The 22,875-nt window shown below is 37.8% G+C and overlaps 1 protein-coding gene across 1 annotated transcript in view; it reads right to left on the bottom strand.

The window, feature by feature from the left end:
• The window catches only part of HEPHL1 (hephaestin like 1), a 71,924-nt gene that overhangs the window by 15,326 nt on the left and 33,723 nt on the right, over positions 1–22,875 (bottom strand). Inside the window, exons 12-14 of the mRNA XM_081797338.1 lie at positions 19,501–19,640; positions 17,176–17,316; positions 13,476–13,582 (exon numbers count right to left, since the gene is read on the bottom strand). Of these exons, the coding sequence (XP_081653464.1) occupies positions 13,476–13,582; positions 17,176–17,316; positions 19,501–19,640 (388 nt within the window). The remainder of the gene's footprint in view (positions 1–13,475; positions 13,583–17,175; positions 17,317–19,500; positions 19,641–22,875) is intronic.

The following is a 22,875-nucleotide window of genomic DNA, read 5'->3' as shown; positions in this document are numbered from 1 at the left end:
TTATTTGAGAGAGAGAATGAGATAGAGCATGAGAGGGGGGAGGGTCAGAGGGAGAAGCAGACGCCCTGCCGAGCAGGGAGCCTGATGCGGGACTCGATCCCGGGACTCCAGGATCATGACCTGAGCCGAAGGCAGTCGCCCAACCAACTGAGCCACCCAGGCGCCCCAAGGGTAAGAATTCTTACCAAGAGTCAGCTCTCCTGAATCTCTTTCTGTAGTGTCCAGTTAAGAGCAGAAAATAAAACTTCACGTTGTCCTTTCCTTTCCAAACTCATACCTGTTGGTTACTGATCATTTCTCTCCCAGGGATAGCTATTGCCTTCTTGCTTGCCTTGTTTTATGTCCTAAGAATTTGACTTGGCTTTCTCCTGCCTGGGACATGCAGGTTGCCATTTCTTTCTGTTGCCTATCTTTGGGTGTGACTTTAGGTCTTGGGAAAGTAGTATCCTTTGTACCTCCCTTTTATATACAAGGGGTGTTCAATACTGCCAGAAATATTTTCCTGGCTGAAAAGTGACAAGATATTTAAATTTTTAAAGTAGTTCTGTCGCCAGAAGTTGGCCATATTGGAAGCTGATAATCAGACCCTGATCTACTTTTTTTAGATCTCCTTCCCTAAGCAAAAATGAAACTATGTATCCAGGGGAAAAGAAAAACATCTCAAGCATTTGTAGAAGATTTACTAAAACATTCCAGAGATAAACCATTATAAATCCATAGAAATCTCTTGATTTTCATCTTAGCTGGAAATCCTTTCTGACTTATATTTTTAAAAAAATCAAATTGAAAATAATGACTTTAGGTGGGTACATCAGCCCCTTGGTATCATTTAGGCTGCAACCCAATTCTTTGAGGAATTAAAGCAACTACCGTCATCTCACAAATCTTGACAAAACCAAAAATGCAGCTCCAGAAACAATTCAAAATCCACCTATTCTATTTACCAATCCCCCAAACCTCACCTATTTATCGCAAAATTATAAAAATCCTGGCCTTAGGAAACAAATGTCTTTTTGGAAGAACTTGCATTCTTTCCCTGTGCCTTTGAGATTGTAAATATTCTACCTGGTCTTCTCCAGGGACTCTTATCTAGCCATCTCTTTGATATACAAACTTCATGGAGGTAATTCTTACCAGAAGAAAAACAAGGAGGTGGGGAGTTTCTTTGGAACTTGGGCAAATGAAAAATCATGTCTTCTCCAAAAATATTAATAAAAAGCTTTGACCATCTTAAGAGGTAACCTTAACTTCTTCCATCCACCAGAAACACAATTTGGATCTAACTTCTTTTATAACTAGTGGATTTTGTATTATTGTGCTTGATTCATGGCAAAATTTTAGAACAGAATCTATAAGATCTGTTTATATCTGCGTATGTGTGTGCATGCATGTGCATCCATGCGTGTGTGCATGTGTGTTATAGATGTATGAGTTTTCTACCTGGGCATGGTATTGACAAAATGAATTTGTAAAAGAGTTCTGTTTAATTGACTTAAAGAAAATTAAGTACTTGTATGAATTAAGTATTTATAAAATTCTCAAAAATATAATAGAAACTAACCCAATTGCTTTTTAGGTTCATGTGATCTGGAAAAATATTCAGTATTAAAGCTAATTTAAGTTTGATGGCTTAATTAAAATGTACATGTCTTTAGAATTATTAACATTAAATAATGCAGACCTACACCTTTTATTCTACCTGGGTTTATTAGTTAAATAAGTCCACATTACCTCTGCTAAAAATTTTGTCAGCAAGAAAAATAACTTGTATGATGAAATTTTCATAAGTATTCTAAACATAATTGTTAAAAATAAGTGAATTAAATAGATGTAACTGGAATTAGAGTTTTTAGGTGAACTTTTTTTTAATGTTTGAAGTTTTTATTTAAATTCTAATTAGTTAACATATAGTGTAATATTATTTCAGGAACAGAATTCAGTGATTCATCACTTACATATAACATCCAGTGCTCAACACAAGTGCCTTCCTTAATACCCATCACCTATTTAGCCCTTTCTTCTGCTCCTCTCCATCACCCTTCAGTTTGTTCTCTATATTTGAGAGTCTCTTATGGTTTGCTTCCCTCTCTCTCTTTTTTCGCCTTCCCCTATGTTCATCTGTTTTGTTTCTTAAATTCCAGATATGAGTGAAATCATAGGTATTTGTCTTTCTCTGACTGACTTATTTCCCTTAGCATAATACTCTCTAGCTCCAATCGCGTCATTACAAATGACAAGATTTCATTCTTTTTGATGGCCAAGTAATATTCCACTGTATATTGCATATTCCACTGTAGGTATACCACATCTTCTTTATTCATTCATCAGTCGATGGACATTTGGGCTCTTTCCTTAGCTTGGCTATTGTTGATCATGCTATAAACATTGGGGTGCATGTACCCCTTTGAATCTGTATTTTTCTATCCTTTAGATAAATACCCACTAGTGCAATTGCTGGATCATAGGGTAGTTCTATTTTTAACTTTTTGAGGAATCTCCATACTGTTTTCCAGAGTGACTGTACCAGTTGCATTCCCACCAACAGTGTAAGAGGGTTTCCCTTTCTCCACATCCTTGCCAACATTTGTGGTTTCCTGTGTTGTTAATTTTAGCCATTCTGACAGGTGTGAGGTGGTATCTCATTCTGGTTTTGATTTGTATTTCCCTGATGATGAGTGATGTTGAGTATCTTTTAATGTGTCTGTTGGCCATCTGGCCATCTTTCTTTGGAAGAATGTCTGTTCATGTCTTCTGACCATTTCTTAACTGGATTATTTGGTTTTTGGGTGTTGGGTTGCATAAGTTTTTATATATTTTGGGTACTAACCCTTTATCAGAGATGTCAATTTGCAAACATTTTCTCCCATTCCGTAGGTTGCCTTTTAGTTTTGTAGTTTCCTTTGCTTAAAAAAAAAAAAAAAGATTTTATTTATTTATTTTCTTATTTATTTATTAAAGAGGGTGGAGGAGGGGCAGAGGGAGAGAGAGAATCTCAAGTAGATTCCACCCTAAGTGTGGAGCCTGATCGGGGACTTGATCTCACAACCCTGAAATCATGACCTGAGCCAAAATCAAGAGTCAGATGTTTAACCAACCAAGCCACCCAGGCACCCCCAGAAGCTTTTTATCTTGATGAAACCCCAATAGTTCATTTTTGCCTTTGTTTTCCTCACCTCCAGAAACCTGTCTGGTAAGAAGTTGCTACAGATGGTGTCAAAGAGTTTGCTGCCTGTGTTCTCTAGGATTTTGATGGTTCCAGTTTCACATTTAGGTTCATCCATTTTGAATTTATTTTTGTGTATGATGTAAGAAAGTGGTTCAGTTTCATTCTTCTGCATGTGGCTGTCCAGTTTTCCCAACACCATTTGTTGAAGAGACTGTCTTTTTTCCACTGGGTATTATTTCCTTTTTTGTCAAAGATTAGTTGACCATATAGTTTTGGGTCCATTTCTGGGTTTTTTATTCTGTTCCATTGATCTATGTGTCTGTTTTTGCGCCAGTACCATACTGTCTTGAGCACTACAGCTTTATAATATAGTTCAAAGTCCAGAATTGTGGTACCTCCAGCTTTGTTTTTCTTTTTCAAGATTGCTTTGGATATTCAGGGTCTTTTGTGGTTCCATACACATTTTAGGACTGTTTGTTTTAACTCTGTGAAAAATGCTGGTAGTATTTAGGTGAACCTTTCAGCAATAATGGTATTTCATGGTATGTCTACTTAAATAGTGTCCCCACATCTTTTTGATAATTTAAAACCTTAGAGTTTTGCTAAGTGAAATGAAAGGATGAATAGTAATTTAATATCTAGATCATTTCCAGATAAAATAAAATACTGAAACACTAATTACTGGACATGGATTTACCTACTTTTTTGACTTCTTATTACCAAGAAACTTAAGATATTTGGGTTTATTAATAAACAAGTTTTATGCCACATTGAAAAATTTACTATGAGGAAGAATATATTTCTACAAATTATGAAATGTATTTATAAATTTGCCAAATCACAGAATGCTAATGTAAAAGACAGTTAACAATTGTTTACTTTTCTGTTTTCACTAGAAATTATGGTGATTAATGGTTAAAAATTCAACATAAGCTACTAGAAACAATAAGGGAAATGACTCTGTTTGCAAGGAAACTAGGCTGTGTGTTTTTGGTAAAAGAAGGTATGAGAAATGGAGATGCATTTTTGTTGAGGGAAAAGAAAGTAATTTTGTCCTAGAGTGAGGCTGATTATTTCAGAATAAGGAAGAGGGGGAAAAAAGGACAAAATTTGGATGTAAAAAAAGGAAGTTGTAGAAGGTTTGTAGAAGGGAATCTTGGGAAAGAAATTTTATGTGAGTCAAGCTGGCTAAGACTATAATAAATTTAAGTAAAAAAACATTTTTTTTAAAGATTTTTTTTTAATATATTTATTTGACAGAGAGATAGCACAAGTAGGCAGAGCGGCAGGCAGAGGGAAAGGGAGAAGCAGGCTCTCTGCCGAGCAGGGAGCCCGATGCGGGGCTCAATCCCAGGACCCTGGGATCATGACCTGAGCCGAAGGCAGCCGCTTAACTGACTGAGCCACCCAGGTGCCCTAAGTAAAAAAACATTTTAATATCAAAAGTACACTGACATATGGGTAATGCTGGCCTTGTAGAATGAATTTGGAAGTTTTCCTTCTTCTTCTATTTTTGGAATAGTTTGAGAAGAATAGATATTAACTCTTATTTAAATTTATCATAGAATTCACCTGTAAAATCCCAGACTTTTGTTTGTTGGGAGTATTTTGATTACTGATTCAATTGCATTACCAGTAATTGGCCTGTTAAAATTTCCTATTTTTCTGTTTCAGTTTTGGAAGATTATGTTTCTAGGAATTTATCCATTTCTTCTAGGTTGTCCAATTTGTCCAATAATTTTTCATAATATTCTCCTATAATCCTGTATATTTCTGTAGTGTCAGTTGTTATTTCTCTTTTTTCATTTCTGATTTTGAGTCCTCTCTCTTTTTCTTAATGTGTCTGGATAAAAGTTTATCAATTTTGTCAATCTTTTCAAAGAACCAGCTCCAGGTTTCATTGATCTTTTCTATTGTATTTTTTTTAGTCTCTATTTCACTTATTTCTACTCTAGTCTTTATTATTTCCTTTTTTCTACTAGTGTTGGGTTTTGTTCTTCTTTTTCTAGCTCCTTTAGGTGTAAGGCTAGATTATTTGAGATTTTTCTTGCTTCTTAAGGTATTGCTATAAACTTCCCTCTTAAAACTGCTATGGCTGCATCCCAAAGATTTTGGGCCATTGTATCTTCATTTTCATTTGTCTCCATTTATTTTTTGTATTTCCTCTTTGACTTCTTGATTAACCCATTTATTGTTTGGTAGCATGTTGTTTAGCTTCCATGAAATTGTGTTCTTTTCAGGATTTTTTTCTTGCACTTGACTTCTAGTTTCATATAGTTGTGGTCAGAAAAGATGCTTGATATGATTTTAATCTTCTTAAATTTATTGAGACATGTTTTGTGGCCTAACATGTGATCTGTCCTGGAGAATGTTCCATGTGCACTTGAAAGGAATGTGTATTCTGCTGTTTGGGGATGAAATGTTCTGTACATATCTGTTAGTTCTATCTGGTCTAATGTGTTGTTCAAAGCCTCCATTTCCTTGTTGATTTTCTGTCTAGATGATATATCCATTTAAGTAAGTGGGGTCCTAGAGTCCCCTACTATTATTGTATTATGTCAATTTCTCCTTTTACCTCTGTTGCTTTATTTATTTAGGTACTCTATGTTGGATGCAAAAATATTTACAATTATTTTATCCTCTTGTTGGATCGTTTCCTTTATCATTGTGTAATGCCCTTCTTTGCCTCTTACTACAGTCTTTCTTTTAAAGCCTATATGTCTGATATAAGTATTGCTACCCTGTCCTTTTTTTTCACTTCTATTTGCATGGTAAGTTTTTCTAGCTCTTTGCTTTTAGTCTCTATGTGTCTTTAGGTGTGAAGTGAATCTCTTGTAAGCAGCATATAGATGGGTCTGTTTTTTATCCATTCAGTCATCCTATGTCTTTTAATTGGAGCATTTATTACATTTATATTTTAAGTAATTATTGATAGATGTGTACTTATTGCCCTTTTGTTAATTGTTTTCTGGTTGGTTTTATAGTTCTTCTCTATTCTTTCTTCTCTTGCTCTCTTCCCTTGTAGTTTGATGGCTTTCTTTAATGTTAACTTTGGATTCCTTTCTCTTCATTTTTTTGTGTATTTATTATAGGTTTTTGATTTGTGGTTACCATTAGATTTATATATGATATCTTATGCGCATAGCAGTTTATGTTGTTGATGGTTGCTTAAATTCAAACATTCTAAAAGCACTAAATTTCTACTTTCTTCCACATATTATGTATATGACCTCATATTTTGCATCTTTTTATTTTGTGTTTCCTTTGACTAATTTTTGTAGATATAATCAATTTTACTTCTTCTGTGTTTTAACCTTCACACTGGCTTTATAAGTGATTAATCTACTACCTGTACTATATGTTTGCTTTTACCTGTGAAATTCTTTCCCTTCATAATTTCCTTCTAGTTATGCCTTTTCTTTTCATTCAAAGAATTTCCTTCAACATTTCTTCTAAAGCTGGTTTAATGGTGATAAACTTCTTAACTTTTGTTTGTCTGGGAAACACTTTATCTCTCCTTCTACTGAGAATGATAACCTTGCTGGGTAGTGTATTCTTAGTTGCAGGTTTTTTCCTTTTAGCACTTTGAATATATCATGCCACCCCCTTCTGGCCTGGAAAGTTTCTGCTGAAAAATCAGCTGATAGCCTTATGGAGTTTCCCCTGTATGTAACTCTTTTTTTCCTCTTGATGCTTTTAAAATCCTCTCTTTATCATTACTTTTTGCCATTTTAATTATTATGCATCTTGGTGTGGACTTCCTTGTGTTAATCTTATTAGAGAGCTTCTGTGCTTCCTGGTTCAGGATGTCTGTTTTCTTCCCCAGATTTGGGAAGTTTTCAGCTATTATTTCTTCACTTAAGTTTTCGCTCCCCTTTCTCTCTTTTCTCTGGGATCCTTATAATGTGAGTAGTATCATGCTTGATGTTGTCGTTGGGTTCCCTTAACATATCCTCATTTTTTATTATTCTTTTTATTCTTTTTTAAATTTTTCTGCTTTGTTGCTTTCCATTACCCTGTCTTCCAGATCACTGATCCATTCTTCTGCATCCTGTAATCTGCTGTTGATTCCCTGTAGTGTATTTTTTTTTTTAATTTCAGTTACTGAATTCTTCATTGCTGCCTGGTTCCTTTTTGTATTTTCTATCTCTTTGTTGAAGTGTTTGTTGAGTTCATCTGCTCTTAAGTCCAGTATCTTTATGACCATTAGTTTGAATTCTTTATTAGGCATATTGCTTATCTCCATTTCATTTAGCTCTTCTGCTGTGATTGTGTCTTATTCTTTTATTTGGCCCATATTCCTCTGTCTCTTCATTTTGTCTAACTCTCTGTGTTTGTTTCTATGTACTAGGGAGGTCAACCACATCTCCTACTCTTGAAAGTAGTGGCCTTTGTAGAAGAGGTCCTGTAGCACATTGCCCTCTGGTCACCAGAACCAGGTGATACAGGGGTGTCTCCTATGTGGGTTCTGTGCCCTGTACTGTTGTGGCAGAAATGTGTTTGCCTTCAGAGCAGTGAACTGCAAGGATCTGCTTTGCCTGCTATGGATGCACAGGGCAGGGTTTGGTCCCTGTGCTGTTGGGGGGCCTGTCTGAGGCTGCCATGGGCTCATAAGTGGACAAGATCAGTATGTTACCCTGATACCAAAACCAGACAAAGACGCCATGAAAACAAAACAAAGCAAAACCCAAAACCACATGCTAATATCTCTGATGAACATAGATACAAAAATCCTTAACAACATATTAGCAAACAGAATTCAACATTACAGTTAAAATCATTTCCCACAATCAAGTGGGATTTATTCCAGGGATGCAAGGGTGGTTCAATATTTGTGAATCAATCAATGTGATACATCATATTATGAGAGAAAGGATAAAAACCATATGATCATCTCAATAGATGCAGAAAAAGCGTTTGGTAAGATACAACATTCATTTATGATAAAAACTCTCAACAAAGTGAGTTTAGAGGAAACACATTTAAACATAATAAAGGCCATATATGAAAAACCCACAGATAACATCATCTTCAATGGTGAAAACCTGGAAGAGTTTCACCTAACATCAGGAATGATACCAAAAAAAAAAAAAAATCCACTCTTATCATTTCTATTCAACATAGTACCAGAAGCCCTGGCCATAGCAATGAGATGAGAAAAAGAAATAAAAGACATTCAAATGGGTAAGGAAGAAATAAAATTGTCACTATTTGCAGATGACGTGATGCTACATATAGGAAACCCTGAAGACACCACCAAAGAACTATTAGAACTGATAAATGAATTCAGCAAATTTGCAGAGAACAAAATTAATATACAGAAAACTGTTGCATTTCTATACACTAATAATAGTAGTAGAAAGAGAAATTAAGGGAAATAAGGAAATAATTCCATTTACAATTGCACCAAAAAGAGCAAAATATTTAGGAATAAACTTAACCAAAGACATGTAAGACCTGTACTCTGAAAACTATAAAACATTTATGAAAGAAACCAAGGGCAACACAAACAAGTGGAAAGATATTCCATGCTCATGGATTAGAAGAACAAATATTGTTAAAATGTCTATACTACCCAAAGCAACCTACAGATTCAATGCAATCTCTATCAAAATACCAACAGCATTTTTTTTACAGAACTAGTACAAATAACACTAAAATCTGTATGTAACCACAAAAGACTACAAATTATCAAAGCAATGTTGAGAAAGAACAAAACTGTAGATATCACAATCCGAGATATCATGATATACTACAAAGTTGTAGTAATCAAAATAGTATGATACTGGCACAGAAATAGACACATAGATCAATAGAACAGAATAGAGACTAGAAATAAACCTATGATTATATGGTCAATTAATCTATGACAAAGGAGGCAAGAATATACAATGGGGAAAAGATAGTCTCTTCAATAAATGGTGCTGGGGAAACTGAACAGCTACATGCAAAAGAATGAGACTGGGACACATTCTTACACCATACACAACAATTAACTGAAATGGATTAAAGACGTAAATGTGAGACCTGAATGCATAAAAATCCTTGAAGAGAGCATAGGCAGTAAGATCTCTGACATCAGCCATAGCTATATTTTTCTAGGTATATCTCCTCAGGCAAGGGGAACAAAAGCAAAAATAAACAATTGGAATTATACCAAAATAAAAAGCTTTTGCACAACGAATGAAACCAGTAACAAAATGAAAAGGCAACCTATTGAATGGGAGAATATATTTGCAAATGATTTTTTAATAAGGGGTTAATATTAAAACTATATGTGGAACTTACACAACTCAACACCATAAAGCAAGTAATCAAATTTAAAAATGCACAGAGGATTTGAGTAGACATTTTTCCAAAGAAGATATACAGATGGACTACAGACACATGAAAAGGTGCTCAAAATCACTAGTCAAATCAAACAAATCAAAACCACAATGAGATATCTCCTTACAACTGTCAGAAGGGCTAGAATCAAAAAGATAGGAAATAACAAATGTTGGTGAGGATGTGGAGAAAGAGGAACCCTCTTGCACTGTTGGTGGGAATGTAAATTGGTGCAGCCACTGTGGAAAACAGTAAGGAGGTTCCTCAAAATTAAAAATAGAAATGCCATATGATCCAGTAATTCCACTACTAGGTATCAAAAAGATATATGCACCCCTGTGTTTATTGCATCATATTCATGATAGTCAAGATATGAAAGCAACCCAAGTGTCCATTTATAGATGAATGGATAAAGAAGTGATATCTATCTATCTATCTGTCTATCTAAGCCTATAAAAAAATTTGTGAGACCTTGCATTTGTGGCAACATGGATGGACCTAGAGGGTAGTACGCTAAGACAAATATGTCAGACAGAGAAATTAAAATACCATATGATTTCACTTCTGAAAAGTAAAAAAAAAAACAAAACTAAAAAACAAAACAAATGAACAGAGAAAGAAACAAAGAATAAATAAACAAACAAAACCAAGACCCTTAAATACAGAGAACAAACTGGTAGTTGCCAGAGAGGCAGCGGGTCGGGGGATGGGTACAATAGATAAAGGAGATTATGAGGTACAAACTTCCAGTTATACAATAAATAAATCTAGGAGATGAAAAATACAGCATAGGAAATATTGTCAATAATATTGTAATAATGTTGTAGGGTGACAGATAGTGACTAACACTTATTGTGGTGAGCACTGAGTGATATATAGAATTGTGGAGTCAATATGTTGTACCCCTATAACTAATAGTATGTTAATTATACTTTTTTAAAAAGTACACTGGTATGAAGTTAATATTTGGTTTACTCTCTGTTAAAAAGACAAGTTTTCTTGGATTATTGGTTTGCTCTTGATAAAAGATAGTAACAGTTGTGTGTGTGTGTGTTTTACCTTTTAAGTAATCTGCTTTAGAAAATAGAGTCTGTCTTACCAAAATAATTTTCTGTATTTCATGTTGTCTTTATCAAGTCTTTGATTACTTAAGAGAACTGAGTCTTCTCTACTAAAAGAGCTAAGATTTTTTAGAACTATTTAGCATTCTGTATTTGCCTTGTGAAGTCTTGTCACTATGGTTAAATGTATAACTAATTATTTCACAGTGACCTATGATCCTATTTGGCCAAGTGTTTTTAAACTTTTTGATATTTTTTAGAAAGTTCCCCCAAATCAATTTCTAAATGAAGTCTTTTTGGCCTTGAACCAACTTTGGGATATTTTAAGAGGGTCCCTGGAACTTCAAAAGATTTGTTCTCGGGGCACCTGGGTGGCTCAGTTAGTTGAGTGACCAACTCTTGGTTTCGGCTTGGGTTGTGATCTCAACGTCATGAGACAGCCCTGCATCGGGCTCCACACTCAGTAAGGAGTCTGCTTGGGATTCTCCCTCTGCCCCTCCCCCCGCACACTCTCTCTCTCAAATAAATATATAAATCTTTAAAAAAAGAAAAAGATTTGTTCTCTCTCCTTATTAAAAGAGAGATGTTAAACTAATTAAGTGTATTTGATATGTTAAATTACACAGGAAACGTGAAATAAGAAGTAATATTAAGCCTTCTTTATATTATATTTGTATAGATGCATATCATAAATGTTCTAGAAATTGTATAAAATTCCTAGAAATTTGATATATCCTAATATCACATTATCAGTCATAATTCGTTATTATTTTAAAATGTTGTATGTTACAGAAATAACCAAATTTCCTTGTGAATTCCATGATAATGAACTCTCATTAGATCTTTAACCATGGGCAATGTTAAAGTTTTTTATTATTCACAGAGAGTTATTATTTTACTCTGATATTTTTATAAGAATGAGACTCATGGGAAGGGCCTTATCAAGTGCTCTGACCACTGCCACTTTTGTAAAACTAAATTTTGAGTACATCTCAGAGCTGAAGAAGGCTCTACCTGTCATCTGGTCCTGTACAAACTTTGGAGATTTCCAAATCAAATTGACTAGGAAAAGAAATAGCCTACATTGAGCTAGACTGCTTCCACCTAAGATACCACATCAAAGCTTCATACTTTAACTAAACATCAAACCCTTCCTTCTTCTCTTTCTTTCCTTTACTCTGGCAGTGGTCTGGAAAGATAACACCATCATCCATGTCTTCCAGGCCCTTGCTAAGGGGGGGTAACCTCTCAGACTGCTGGATTTGACATCAAAAACTCCTGTCTGTGATGCTAAAGACCCTGTGGTCCTCCCTCTCATCAATGTTTCTTCTATTCTTAATTGACCCCCCACATCACGACTTAGGAGTCACTTACAAAGTCCAACTTTTTTTTTTTATGTTATGTTAATCACCATACAATACACCATACACCACGATTCATTGTTTTTGTATAACACCCAGTGCTCCATGCAGTACGTGCCCTCCTTAATACCCATCACTGGGCTAACCAATCCCCTTGGCCCCCTCCCCTCTAAAACCCTCAGATTGTTTCCCAGAGTCCATAGTCTCACAAAGTCCAACTTTTAACATCAGAATATCCATGTCTTGTTTTTACCTTTCTCCAATTATAACCATACTTTGTTCAGTTAAACACAAATGCTTATGCAAATCACAGCACATTTGCACCCCTACATTCTTATGATTGTCTGAATCAGATCTGCCCCAATCACAAAAAGATCTCACTAGCAGTACCCATCTTTGCAAGGCCAAAGTTGTTCTGGATCATAGGATAGCCTTTTATTATCTTTTAGCTGAACAAGGAGGTGTTGGTGCTGGGGCCAACACCACTTGCACTCCGATAACATTTCTGGGGAAGTTGAAACTCAGATACACAAAACCACTGAATAAGCCACTTGGCTTTAGAAAGTGACTCCTTCAACCTGGTCTTTCTTTGACTTATTTGATTTTGATTGTTTTGCCTTGGGGATCATGGCTCCAAAGTGCACATCAGAAAGTGGGGATTATTCTGCTTATGATCATGACAGTAGTCTCCCTGGTTCACTGTATTCCTTCAAAAGCTTGCAGTGCATGTTGATAGCTGCTAAATGAGCAAATGATCTTGCTAAGAATGGAACATTGGAAAAAGAATGAAGAGAATGACCAACTTAAGAAATGTGAACCTGAAGTTGTGACCTATGAATACCACAGAGATTCAACAATAAGCATCATGACCTATGAATACCACACAGGGGATCAACAAAAGTCGTGAGAGCTTCAGAGCAGTAGCTGGGAGAGGTGTTAATGCCTTAAATTTTGATCACATCTCTCAGTCAAGATGAGAATTTGATCAAAAGTGGGGAATTGTTAAAAAAAAAAAAAAGACAACATGTCCAAAATGGAGTCACTTGTGCTAAGCCCACATCACCAAACCAAGACTTACTTCCTAGGTTAATTACAGTTTCAATCTCTCCCAGGAACAGAATCTTAATCCAGTCAATCACTAGCACTAGTAAGGTAATAGACTGACAGGCCCCTGCTGTCCCTTAAAGGAAGGTGACCTTGCCATACACAATCCACTCTTTGCTAGTAACTTCCTTGTTTTGCCCCCTTCTGCCTATACAAGTCTTTCATTTTGTACAGTTCTTAAGAGATCCTTTCTATCTGCTAGATGGGAAGCTGCCCAAGTCATGAATTGTTGAATAAAGCCAATGAAATCTTTAAAATTTACTCAGTTGAAGTCTGTTTTCTTAATACCACTCAACTCAAGCAGAGATAATGTTAACAAATATGCACGGCCATAGTTTGAAATCCTTGCTCTCAACCATTCCACCCTTCACATATACTCACCAGAGTTGTGATAACTTGAATAATCGATTTAAAGCCATATTACATTAAGCATTTTGGTTGTTCTCTCAGTCTTACCTTCACAAAGTTTACTGTTGAATAGTAAACCCACGGAATACAATTTGGATCATTTGGTCCTGGACCAGACCTTTTAGGGACATTCCACCTGTAGGTGTTTATTTCTCCTGAAACAAATGAGAAGAAATAGAAAGAATTTACTAGTGCTACCTTTGGTTCAGATGTTTTACCTGAAGAAATAACAAACAGGTCTTGATATATTTCGGTTAATGTTTATTGCTGGGGAGAATTACTCATCCATTAGAAATGTTCCAATTAAACTTACATCTTGATTTTCTGAATTTGCAAAATGGCATATTTTTCATTCCAGACTATGGTTTTCTTTCTAATTTGACCTTTCTATTATCAACTGATGTTTACTCAAGACACGAAGACGTATTGTATTCCTCACTGTTTTTTCTCCTCAAATTTCATATCTCCCTCCCAAGAGTTAGGCTTGAGCACACTTGAGTTACTGTGGGACTCAGCCTTGATTTCTGATTGAATCGCCAAGGAGCTTTGTAAACTCTTACTGCTGAGGTCTCATCTCAAACTAATGAAATTAAAGTATCTAGAGTCTAGGACTAGGGCATCAGTATTTTTTTTAAAGTTTCTCAGGTGATTCTAATGTGCAGACCAGTGACATCTAGTTAGAACCAGAGAGAATCAGAGAGACTTAGTTTCAAATCTCAACCCTATCATTTCCTATTTATCTAACTTTTGACAAACTACTTAACTTCACTGACCTTTAGTCTCCTTACTTGTAAAGTGGGTTAGTCATCCCACTTTTCAGATTGCTGTGAAGATTAAATAAAATAAAATACCTAGGTTAGTGCCTCACACTGAAGGCAGTCAATAAATGTTCATCTGTATGTATACTAATAACAAATGAATGCCAGGCACCACATCTACACATCCCCTGAGGCTGACCCAGAGCCTTGCGGAGGAGTCACAAATAAACTCACATAAATTGGCAAGATAATCACATTGTAAAAGTCTCAAATAAAAGCCACATTTAAATTGCTCTCTCCTTTTGAACTGTCTATGTCCCATCCCTACCTTATCAGAACATACAGCCTATAGCTGAATGCAAGCCACAAGGCAAAACAAAAATAATGCTTGCATGTAACTGCTCCATATTTGCTCATACACCAGTAGGTTAGCAATATAACCTTAGGTCTAGTTTCCATTACCTTTCATTATAGCCCCTCTGCCCTGTTAATTGCAAGATAAACTGCTGATATTTAGCTTCTTCAATGCAAGTGGCTAAGGGGTGGTGTTATTAAAGTTGGAATGATCCATTATTCACCCTGGTAGGGAGCACAGCTCTAAACAAAAGAAGATGCTCAGTGCATGCATGTTGAGTTGGTGGCATGAAAAAGAAGAAGAAGGAAAAGGAGAAGAAGAAATTTGAGAGGGACTTCTTTGCTTATCTCATGCATGCCCGAATTAACCATTCTTCTCCAACTTGTCTGGATTTTGTGCACAAAATTAGTTTCTTGCTCCTACCCCCAATCTCTGGGCTCTCCCAAGACTTTCAACCTTGTCAGACAGAGACCCTTGTGGGGATTCTCCCCCTCCAAGTTGCAGTGAGAAAAAGGCTCTTTGCCACATTCTTTTTTTTTTTTTTAAGATTTTGTTTGTTTATTTGACACAGAGACACAGCGAGAGAGGGAACACAAGCAGGGGGAGTGGGAGAGGGAGAAGCAGGCTTCCTGCGGAGCAGGGAGCCCGATGTGGGGCTCGATCCCAGGACCCTGGGATCATGACCTGAGCCGAAGGCAGACGCTTAACCGACTGAGCCACCCAGGCGCCCTCTTTGCCACATTCTAATCACTCTTCCCTCTACCCCCATAACCCCATCAAGGACCCTTAGAAGGCCAGTCAGCACAGAAGAACTATGTCCCTTGCCAGTCCTCACCATCAGGGCACAGCAGCCTGTGAGGGCTCACCCCAGCTGGCCCATAGCCCTGTCAGAACCCTTCCCCATGCCTGATTGGCACCTTTCTTCCTCCCTCCTGAGTTACTTTTCACCACCAAAACTGAATAACTTTAATTGCTTTTTTGACCCAATTAAAACCATTTCCCTCTTAATAAAAGCGAGACATCCAAGACAGAAAATGTAAAAAGTACAAACAATGTGAAGAAGTAGAAAGGAACATCACCTTAACTATTACTTAAAATACTACCCTGAAGATACAACCATTTTTAACATTTTGGCCTATTTCCTTTTTAACCTTTGTTCCATACTTGTATTTTTCTTAATATGATACCACAAGTTTTCCCCATGTCATTAAAATCTTCTTAAACATCATTTAATGGCTGTGTAATAGTTCATTGTAGGGATATTCCAAAATGTGTTTAAGTATCTCCCTATAGATAGACATTTAGAATGTTCATGAGAGATTTCTTGAAGCAGCAAAACACAGGTTTCTGAATTAGGGGTGGGGTGGGGTACGGAGTGGCAAGAGAGGTTGGTATCATGGTCAGTGACAATTTTTTTTCCTCAACCCCATCCTTGTAGGAATACCTTGCTAACTTTTTCCAGTGATGCATTAGATTATTTTCTTTTCTTCCTTCTATGCATCTTTAAATTTTTAAAAGTTTATATGACCTTTATTACAATTACTATAGTATTTAGTATTATACATATATATATACACACATAAGAAGTAAAATGGAATATAATTCCCCTGTAATTATACCTATGATTGCTCTTAATTCCATAACTGAAGGTCACAGAGGATCTTGACATTTACTACAACCACATTTCAACTGTGTAAATGTTATAGGAAGCTCTTTAAATTATGAGATCTTCTTTCCCTTCAATGCATATTTTAAAACCCAACTGGAGTTCCACCTCTTTTAGAAAGCTTTCCCTAATTACTCCTTTCTTTATTTGCTCTGAATCAATCAATCAATCTTTATGGATTTTCCTTCTCTGAAACTTTTATAAACACTCCCAGATATATTCTTGAAACTCTTTGCCAGTTAGAATTCCATTATGATTAATCCACATTACTACTGAAATGATTAATCTTGTTTGTCTTTTTTTTCCTCCAAATTCATTTTAAGCAACTCGAGAGAAATGTATGGCTAAGAGCATACGTTCTAACTCCAGCAAACTGAGGTTCCACTGTTACTCATGTATGACCTAGTCAAGTTCTTTACCCCTCTGTTCTTTAGTCATCTATTAAATGGACATAATGATACCATATTTCCTCAATTATAGGATGTGCATTTTTCACATTTTAACATAACTGAAATCAAGATGCATCTTTCAATCAGTGGCATGCTAAGGTTTAATTGGCCATGTGTTCTTTCCTTTTTTAGTAACAGATAAAAATAAAGATGGATATTCTAATCAATGGTATCAGAGTCAATGACATATGTTAGTGTCTACCTTGTTGGGCTATTGTAAGGAAAATGAATTTTTTTTTTAAATATAAACCATAGCACATGGCAAAAGATGAACATTCAATATGTATTAGCTATTATTATGTCTTGCTGCACTTTTAGGTCCCTAATGGAGCCCTAGAAACACCATAACCACTTGGTCATTGGATGAATGATGATCTCATATTAGGAGTGACTAGGTAATGGCTGGAACATATTGACATTAAGATGAACTTTCCAAGAGCCTTCAAAGATCAGAAAAGATCAGAAGAGAGTTGAGTCCGGGGTCCTTATCAGCATGGAGCAGATCTCCCATGTAACTTACCTGGCTTTGTGACAGATGCTTGGAGTTGCTTCCCACTCTCCATGTCTTCAATACCATGGGCTGAGATGGAGTAGGGCCGCTTGGCTTTGTTCTTAAATATGATCAGTATGGAGTCACCCACCTCAGCATGAACCATTGGGCCTAAAGGCAAAACACAAGCCTGTGTGCATTATCTTTGCTCTTTTCAACACTGATGTAATATATATGTAGGTAGTTTTTAGCAAAATAAAACAAAGGTTAGTTTCCCCATTAGCATACTTCCTTTAGAAGGCAATATATGTAATGTTAAATACTCATGTAGTGTTTGGCAATCAGACCAACCTGGGTTCAAATCCTGCTTCGTTCACTTACTAGAGAGACCTTGGGTAAGTCAAGTAACCTGCCTGACTCAATTTCCTCCGCTATGAAATGGGTTTAATATCACCTTTCTCATAGGGATATAGTAAGAATTAAATAAGATAATGTATGTAAAGTGCTTATTTCAGTGCATTGAAACACAGTAAGTACTCAATAAATGCTTAAATTTTTACTACTGCTGAGACAGTCTCCAGGAAAAGCTATATCCACATGATATGGTGACTTCTAGTTCTGTATGTAACTTCTGTAAGTAACTTTGGCAAGTCTGAAATTGTTCATTATCTGGTAAATGGATATATCAATAATAATAACCACAATGAGGATCCAATGAAATATTGTGTATAAAAGGGATTTGAAAGATAAGAACAAAATTAAAACATCTATGTACTAATTTATGATCAATACAGGGATTTTACTAATGCATGTCCAATGCCATTTCTCAGTACTTGGATACCTTGGGGGTTCACGGCATTCCACTACATTCATAGAGAGATACGCTCATGGTAGGGTCTCTGAAGGCACCCATCCTCTCTTCACGGATTCAAACCATGGTTTTAGTTGCTTTTCTGAGAAGACCACTAAAGTCCTAAATAAATCTGAAATTTGATGGACTGTTTTTATCTTTGGAAGAAAATATTTAGTATGAATCAGGAAGTGTCTGAGAAAAAATGCTATTTTGTTTTTAATGATAAAGCTAGAAAAGAATGCATGTCTTTTAAATAGCAAAGTTGGATATAGTTCCAGATAGGTGCATGTGTATACATATATTAAAATGATTATTTGTCATTCATTACTACTTTAATTCCACATGGCTTGCTGTGCTGGTAGGAGTGAATGTCTTCTGATTTGGGGCCTGATAGGTCACCGGCAGCAGTAAAGAACAGATGGTTGCCTGTCCTGTGCCCTTTGGAACTCCAGGGGCACAGGCCTGTCCCTGAGCTGCAGAAAACGAGTGGATGGGCCTCATGGTCTCCTGGGAGAAGCACCACTGGGCTTGCCTCTAACGGAGTCATGGCTTTGTGTCATTTTACTGAGCAGACCCTCAGTTGCTTTTTGAGGGGCAACCCACTCTTGCTGGTAGGACCAGTGAGCTTTTTTCCTGGAGCTCATTTGACAGACACAGCTCAAAAGAAGGAATGTTCCTACTGGGGCTGACTCTTTTAGTGTCACAAATCAAGCTTGCATGCCAGTGTTAATAGACAGTGAGGGTAAGGGGAAGATGGGTGGGGCATTTAATAATTTATCAAGCTAGCTGTCCTGGTGCCTTTTTTAATATTAAGAAACACCGTGTAAAGTCATACTATTTATATGACTTGTGCATTTAAAAATGAGAACAGGAAAAAAAAAAGGGGGGGAATGGATTTCAGAAAGTCATCTAGATTAGCCCTCTGCCTCAAGATCTCATCCTCATGATGGGGTCAAGTTTGGTGACTCCCAGGTGGAAGTGGGGAAGGAAAGCCAAAAGAGCTTATCTGATCACCATGTCAGGCAGCCCAGGACATCAGACAGGCCCAGCAGGTCCTGAGAAGGCCAAGTTCAGGGCCTCCTGAACTCAAACCAGCCCTTCCATCCTTAGCACTTCTCTCATGGAAGGGGTTTCTCTTTGGCTTGAATTATTTTTATGGTGTGTTCTTATGGCTCTGTGCATGGAGAATCCAGGACCTTGAAGGAGTTATGCAAATACTCTGCCTGCTCTTCTGAGGCATCAGATCATTCCAAGTTAATATGTCCAGGCTCAGCAGAGGGATGGGAAAGGAACTTGAGGGCAACAGATGTTGGTTAGACAACCCTGATGATATGGATTGCTGGCTATCTGGTTGACCATTCTTTGAAAGAGCATGCTCCCTGACAATGGGAGGACAGGAAGATGTCATACTTGGATGGATGCTGTCAGGCTACTCTGTCCCTGCTGTCCCTTCTCAGGCCACCCTTGGGGCTGGCAGTGCACGGCTGTGATCTGTACCATACCCAGGAGTTCCAGATGCTTTTCTCGTGGTGGTCGGGCCTTGATCTCCACAAATTCACCATCGGTGTATTCTCTGTAAATCACCTTCCTGTACTGAGAGCCAATCCAGTTCTCAGTGTGGTTCATAAATATATCTCCGTATCTGTAAAGCAGAAGTATCAGAAATTAAAGTTGTCAGGAGGTAGAAAACCCTTGAGTGCTTCTGAGTGATTCAGGGGTACTCCGGAGCAGTGTTTCCCAAACCTGGCTGCCCTCAGGATCCCCCTGTGGAGCTGGACTTTTGCACCAGGCTCTCTGGAAGTGGGGCCAGGAATCTGCACTTGAAAGCACCTCAGGGGGTTCTGATGGGGGCAGGCAGTCTGGCCCAGGTCTTCCTTCTTGAGGACCATCATTGCAAAGCCCTGCTGGGTGCTGAATGGGACCAACCTTAGTTAGAAAGTCCCATGAGATAGCACGTTTCTTCTTGGGACTAACTAACCTCACACACGTGCACATGCATGCACACATGCGCACACTCACTCTCTACCACCCTGAATTCCTTCAGATTTCACGTGTATCTTTCTGTACCTTGTTCTACTTTTCCACTTTAAAGATCTCAAGAAAGACTCTGGGTTGTATATTGTGCATATACTCATATACAAATATAGGCATAGTTGATTCTTGTTATTCACAGGAGTCATGTTCTAGAAAGTCACCTCAAACACTGAAATAATGAATATTGAACCATTGTTCCTAGGGGAAATACAAGGTTAGGTTTTGTAGGTGTTCACAGTGAATTGCCCCAAGATGTGCCATTTTGGCATGTGGATTATTTTGAGCTGAAAACAATCAAGACCTAAAAGATCCAGGAAAAAATTTTGACCTTCCCTCTAACTGCCTAAAAGTATTTAGGTAGAGGACCCACCCCAAGAAGAGGCTATTACCATAGGTAACTACATTATAATATGAACTAGGGGTGGGAGACAGGGAGGAATTTAGCAACGTCTGTTTGTTAAAATTCTTCTCTCTGTCCCATTGTTTCCGAGTGGCCCAGCCAACATTTGTTTACCTAACATTTACTCTTTTTCATCTTCTTATGAATTGCTCTCCTTTTCTTTGAAGTCCCAGACTCCTTCACCCTTCTCCTTAGTTCAGGATGACATATATATCTCATTTTGCCTGACTGTCTTTGGAATCTCTCATGTTTATGTGGATTCTCCCTGTGTAAGTAAATTTGATTCTCTCGTGTCAATTTAATTCTTAGACCAGCCAGAAGAATTTGAAGGGTAGAGGAAAATCCACCTCCCCAACCCTCCAAAAAAAAACCCAGTTTCTTCAAACCTCTGGTCACAGTATTTTCATTGACAGATTAATAAATATCCTTGTTTTATGTGTGTTTCTGCTTAAAGACATCTTATTCAATATGTATTGTTGATTCATTTACTTTGAATTCTGGCCAATAGCACTGTAACTCATGCCTGAATGAAGCTTATCTAACACACACACTTCCTCTGTAAGGCACATCACGGTCTTCTTGCACTTGAGAACACTAGGCAGCCAAATAAATATTTTATTATTTATTTATTTATTTATTTATATTTTTAAACAGCTAAGTCACCAACAAAACACACACACACATACAAAAGTAGCACTAAATAGACCACAAAGAGGATGTCTGTTTACAGTGTGAAAGCTGAAACAAGAAGACAGAGGGATGACTCGTTTGTCTGACCTAGCTGGGAATGTGCGTATTGGGTGACACAAATTCTTTGCTGCTTTATGCATCACTGTAAATGACCACAGAAGCGCCACAAAAATTGATTTTGGTGTTACAGATAAATTTCAGCAAGTAGGCAAATTCACAAACATGGAATCTGCAAATAATGAGGATCAACTATGTATTTAATCCATCATCAAGATAGATGATCACGAACGATGGGGAAAAAAATCTTATCGGTTTACCTACAAAATATAGTATGTCTCACAGCCTTCCATTTCCCTCCATTAAACTACCTGCACTCCAGCCTCAGCCACCTACATCACTTACCTACATGAACTGAGTTGTTCCTGGTCATTCTACCTGCCTCCCATGCTCCTCCCTTCCCTCTACCCTCTACGCTACAGGCAGAGTGATCCTAACCTGTACATTCAACCAAGTGAGTCCTGGTGGAAAACTCTTGATGGCTTCCCACTGCCCAATTCCCCAAACTCCTCACACCCCCTTCACTATCTGCCTCTGCCAACCTCCCAAGTCTCCTTGCCCAATACTGGCACCCACACTCTCTACGCTTTGGTCATTCTAAATATTCTCTCTTGAACTCCATGTGCCCTCCCCACCTCCAGGCCCTCCATGTGTTATCCCCTGGGCCAAAACCACCCTTGCCACCTCTTCAACTGGCCTATTCCTCAAGTCCCAGGACAAAGACTACTTCCTCTCAAGAAGCTTTCCCTGACCACCTACTCTCTCCCCGGCTCTCCCCCAGATGGGGCCATGTGCACCTGCTGTGAGCTCCCCCTGTGCCCTGCACTTCCCCTCTCATAGTGATGACCTTGCTCAATATGCTTGGTCAAATGTCTTCCCCGTGAACCATGAATTCTGTGTGGGAAAGGACCTCGCCTGCCCTTGTTAGCACCGTTTTGTCAGCACCTGGTACAATGCCTAGCACACAGTAGGTACTTAACAAATGCATGTATATCTTCGACCTAAACCACAATGCTTGCCAAGGGAAGAGAATTTTTCTTTGACTTTCCTTTTCCAAGAGTCCTAGTAACATATGTGGTAGTGACCCAGACACCTCTGGAGCCACGCTTTACTGCTTGCCAGCTTTCCTATTCTGCAAAGTAGGGTAATGACAATTCATCTGCCTCCCAGGATGGGTGTGAGGACTCTGTGGGTTAAGAGCTATAAAGGGCTGCGCCAGACACATACTGAGCACCATGTAAGCGCTTGCTCATCTGCCATCTTGCTGGGATGTCAGGTGAGATTCTGGGCCAAGGCTGACCAGATGGGTCAAGGACATTGTGAGGGTCACTATGAGATAGGGTTTATAAAAACCCTAGCAAAATGCCTGGCGCAGGGTGGGTGCTCAATACATGGCAGTTATTATCTCAAATCCCACCCTGGTGAAATTAAATGCCTATCAGTCCACAAGCTCAGGAGTACGAGGAATACAGCTTTATTCCCCTAGAGCAACTTCATCTCGGTGTTTGAATTCTCTCCCACTGCACAAACCCTGGCATTGTGCTGATGAGTCCCACTGGTTGCTTTTCTGGGATCCCGAGGCCTTCTCCGTGTGTTCTGAGAAAGCCTTCAGGGAAAGATATCTGGGTCCCAAGGCGAGGCAGAGGGTCTGTGCGAACCGGGATGATGAATGTCTCAGGGATAACCCACACTGACA

The sequence above is a fragment of the Leptonychotes weddellii genome, chromosome 11, assembly GCF_054177405.1.
Source record: "Leptonychotes weddellii isolate Sample4059 chromosome 11, ASM5417740v2, whole genome shotgun sequence".
In the NCBI taxonomy this organism is placed as follows: domain Eukaryota; kingdom Metazoa; phylum Chordata; class Mammalia; order Carnivora; family Phocidae; genus Leptonychotes; species Leptonychotes weddellii.
This window is presented reverse-complemented; position numbering and strand designations above follow the sequence as displayed.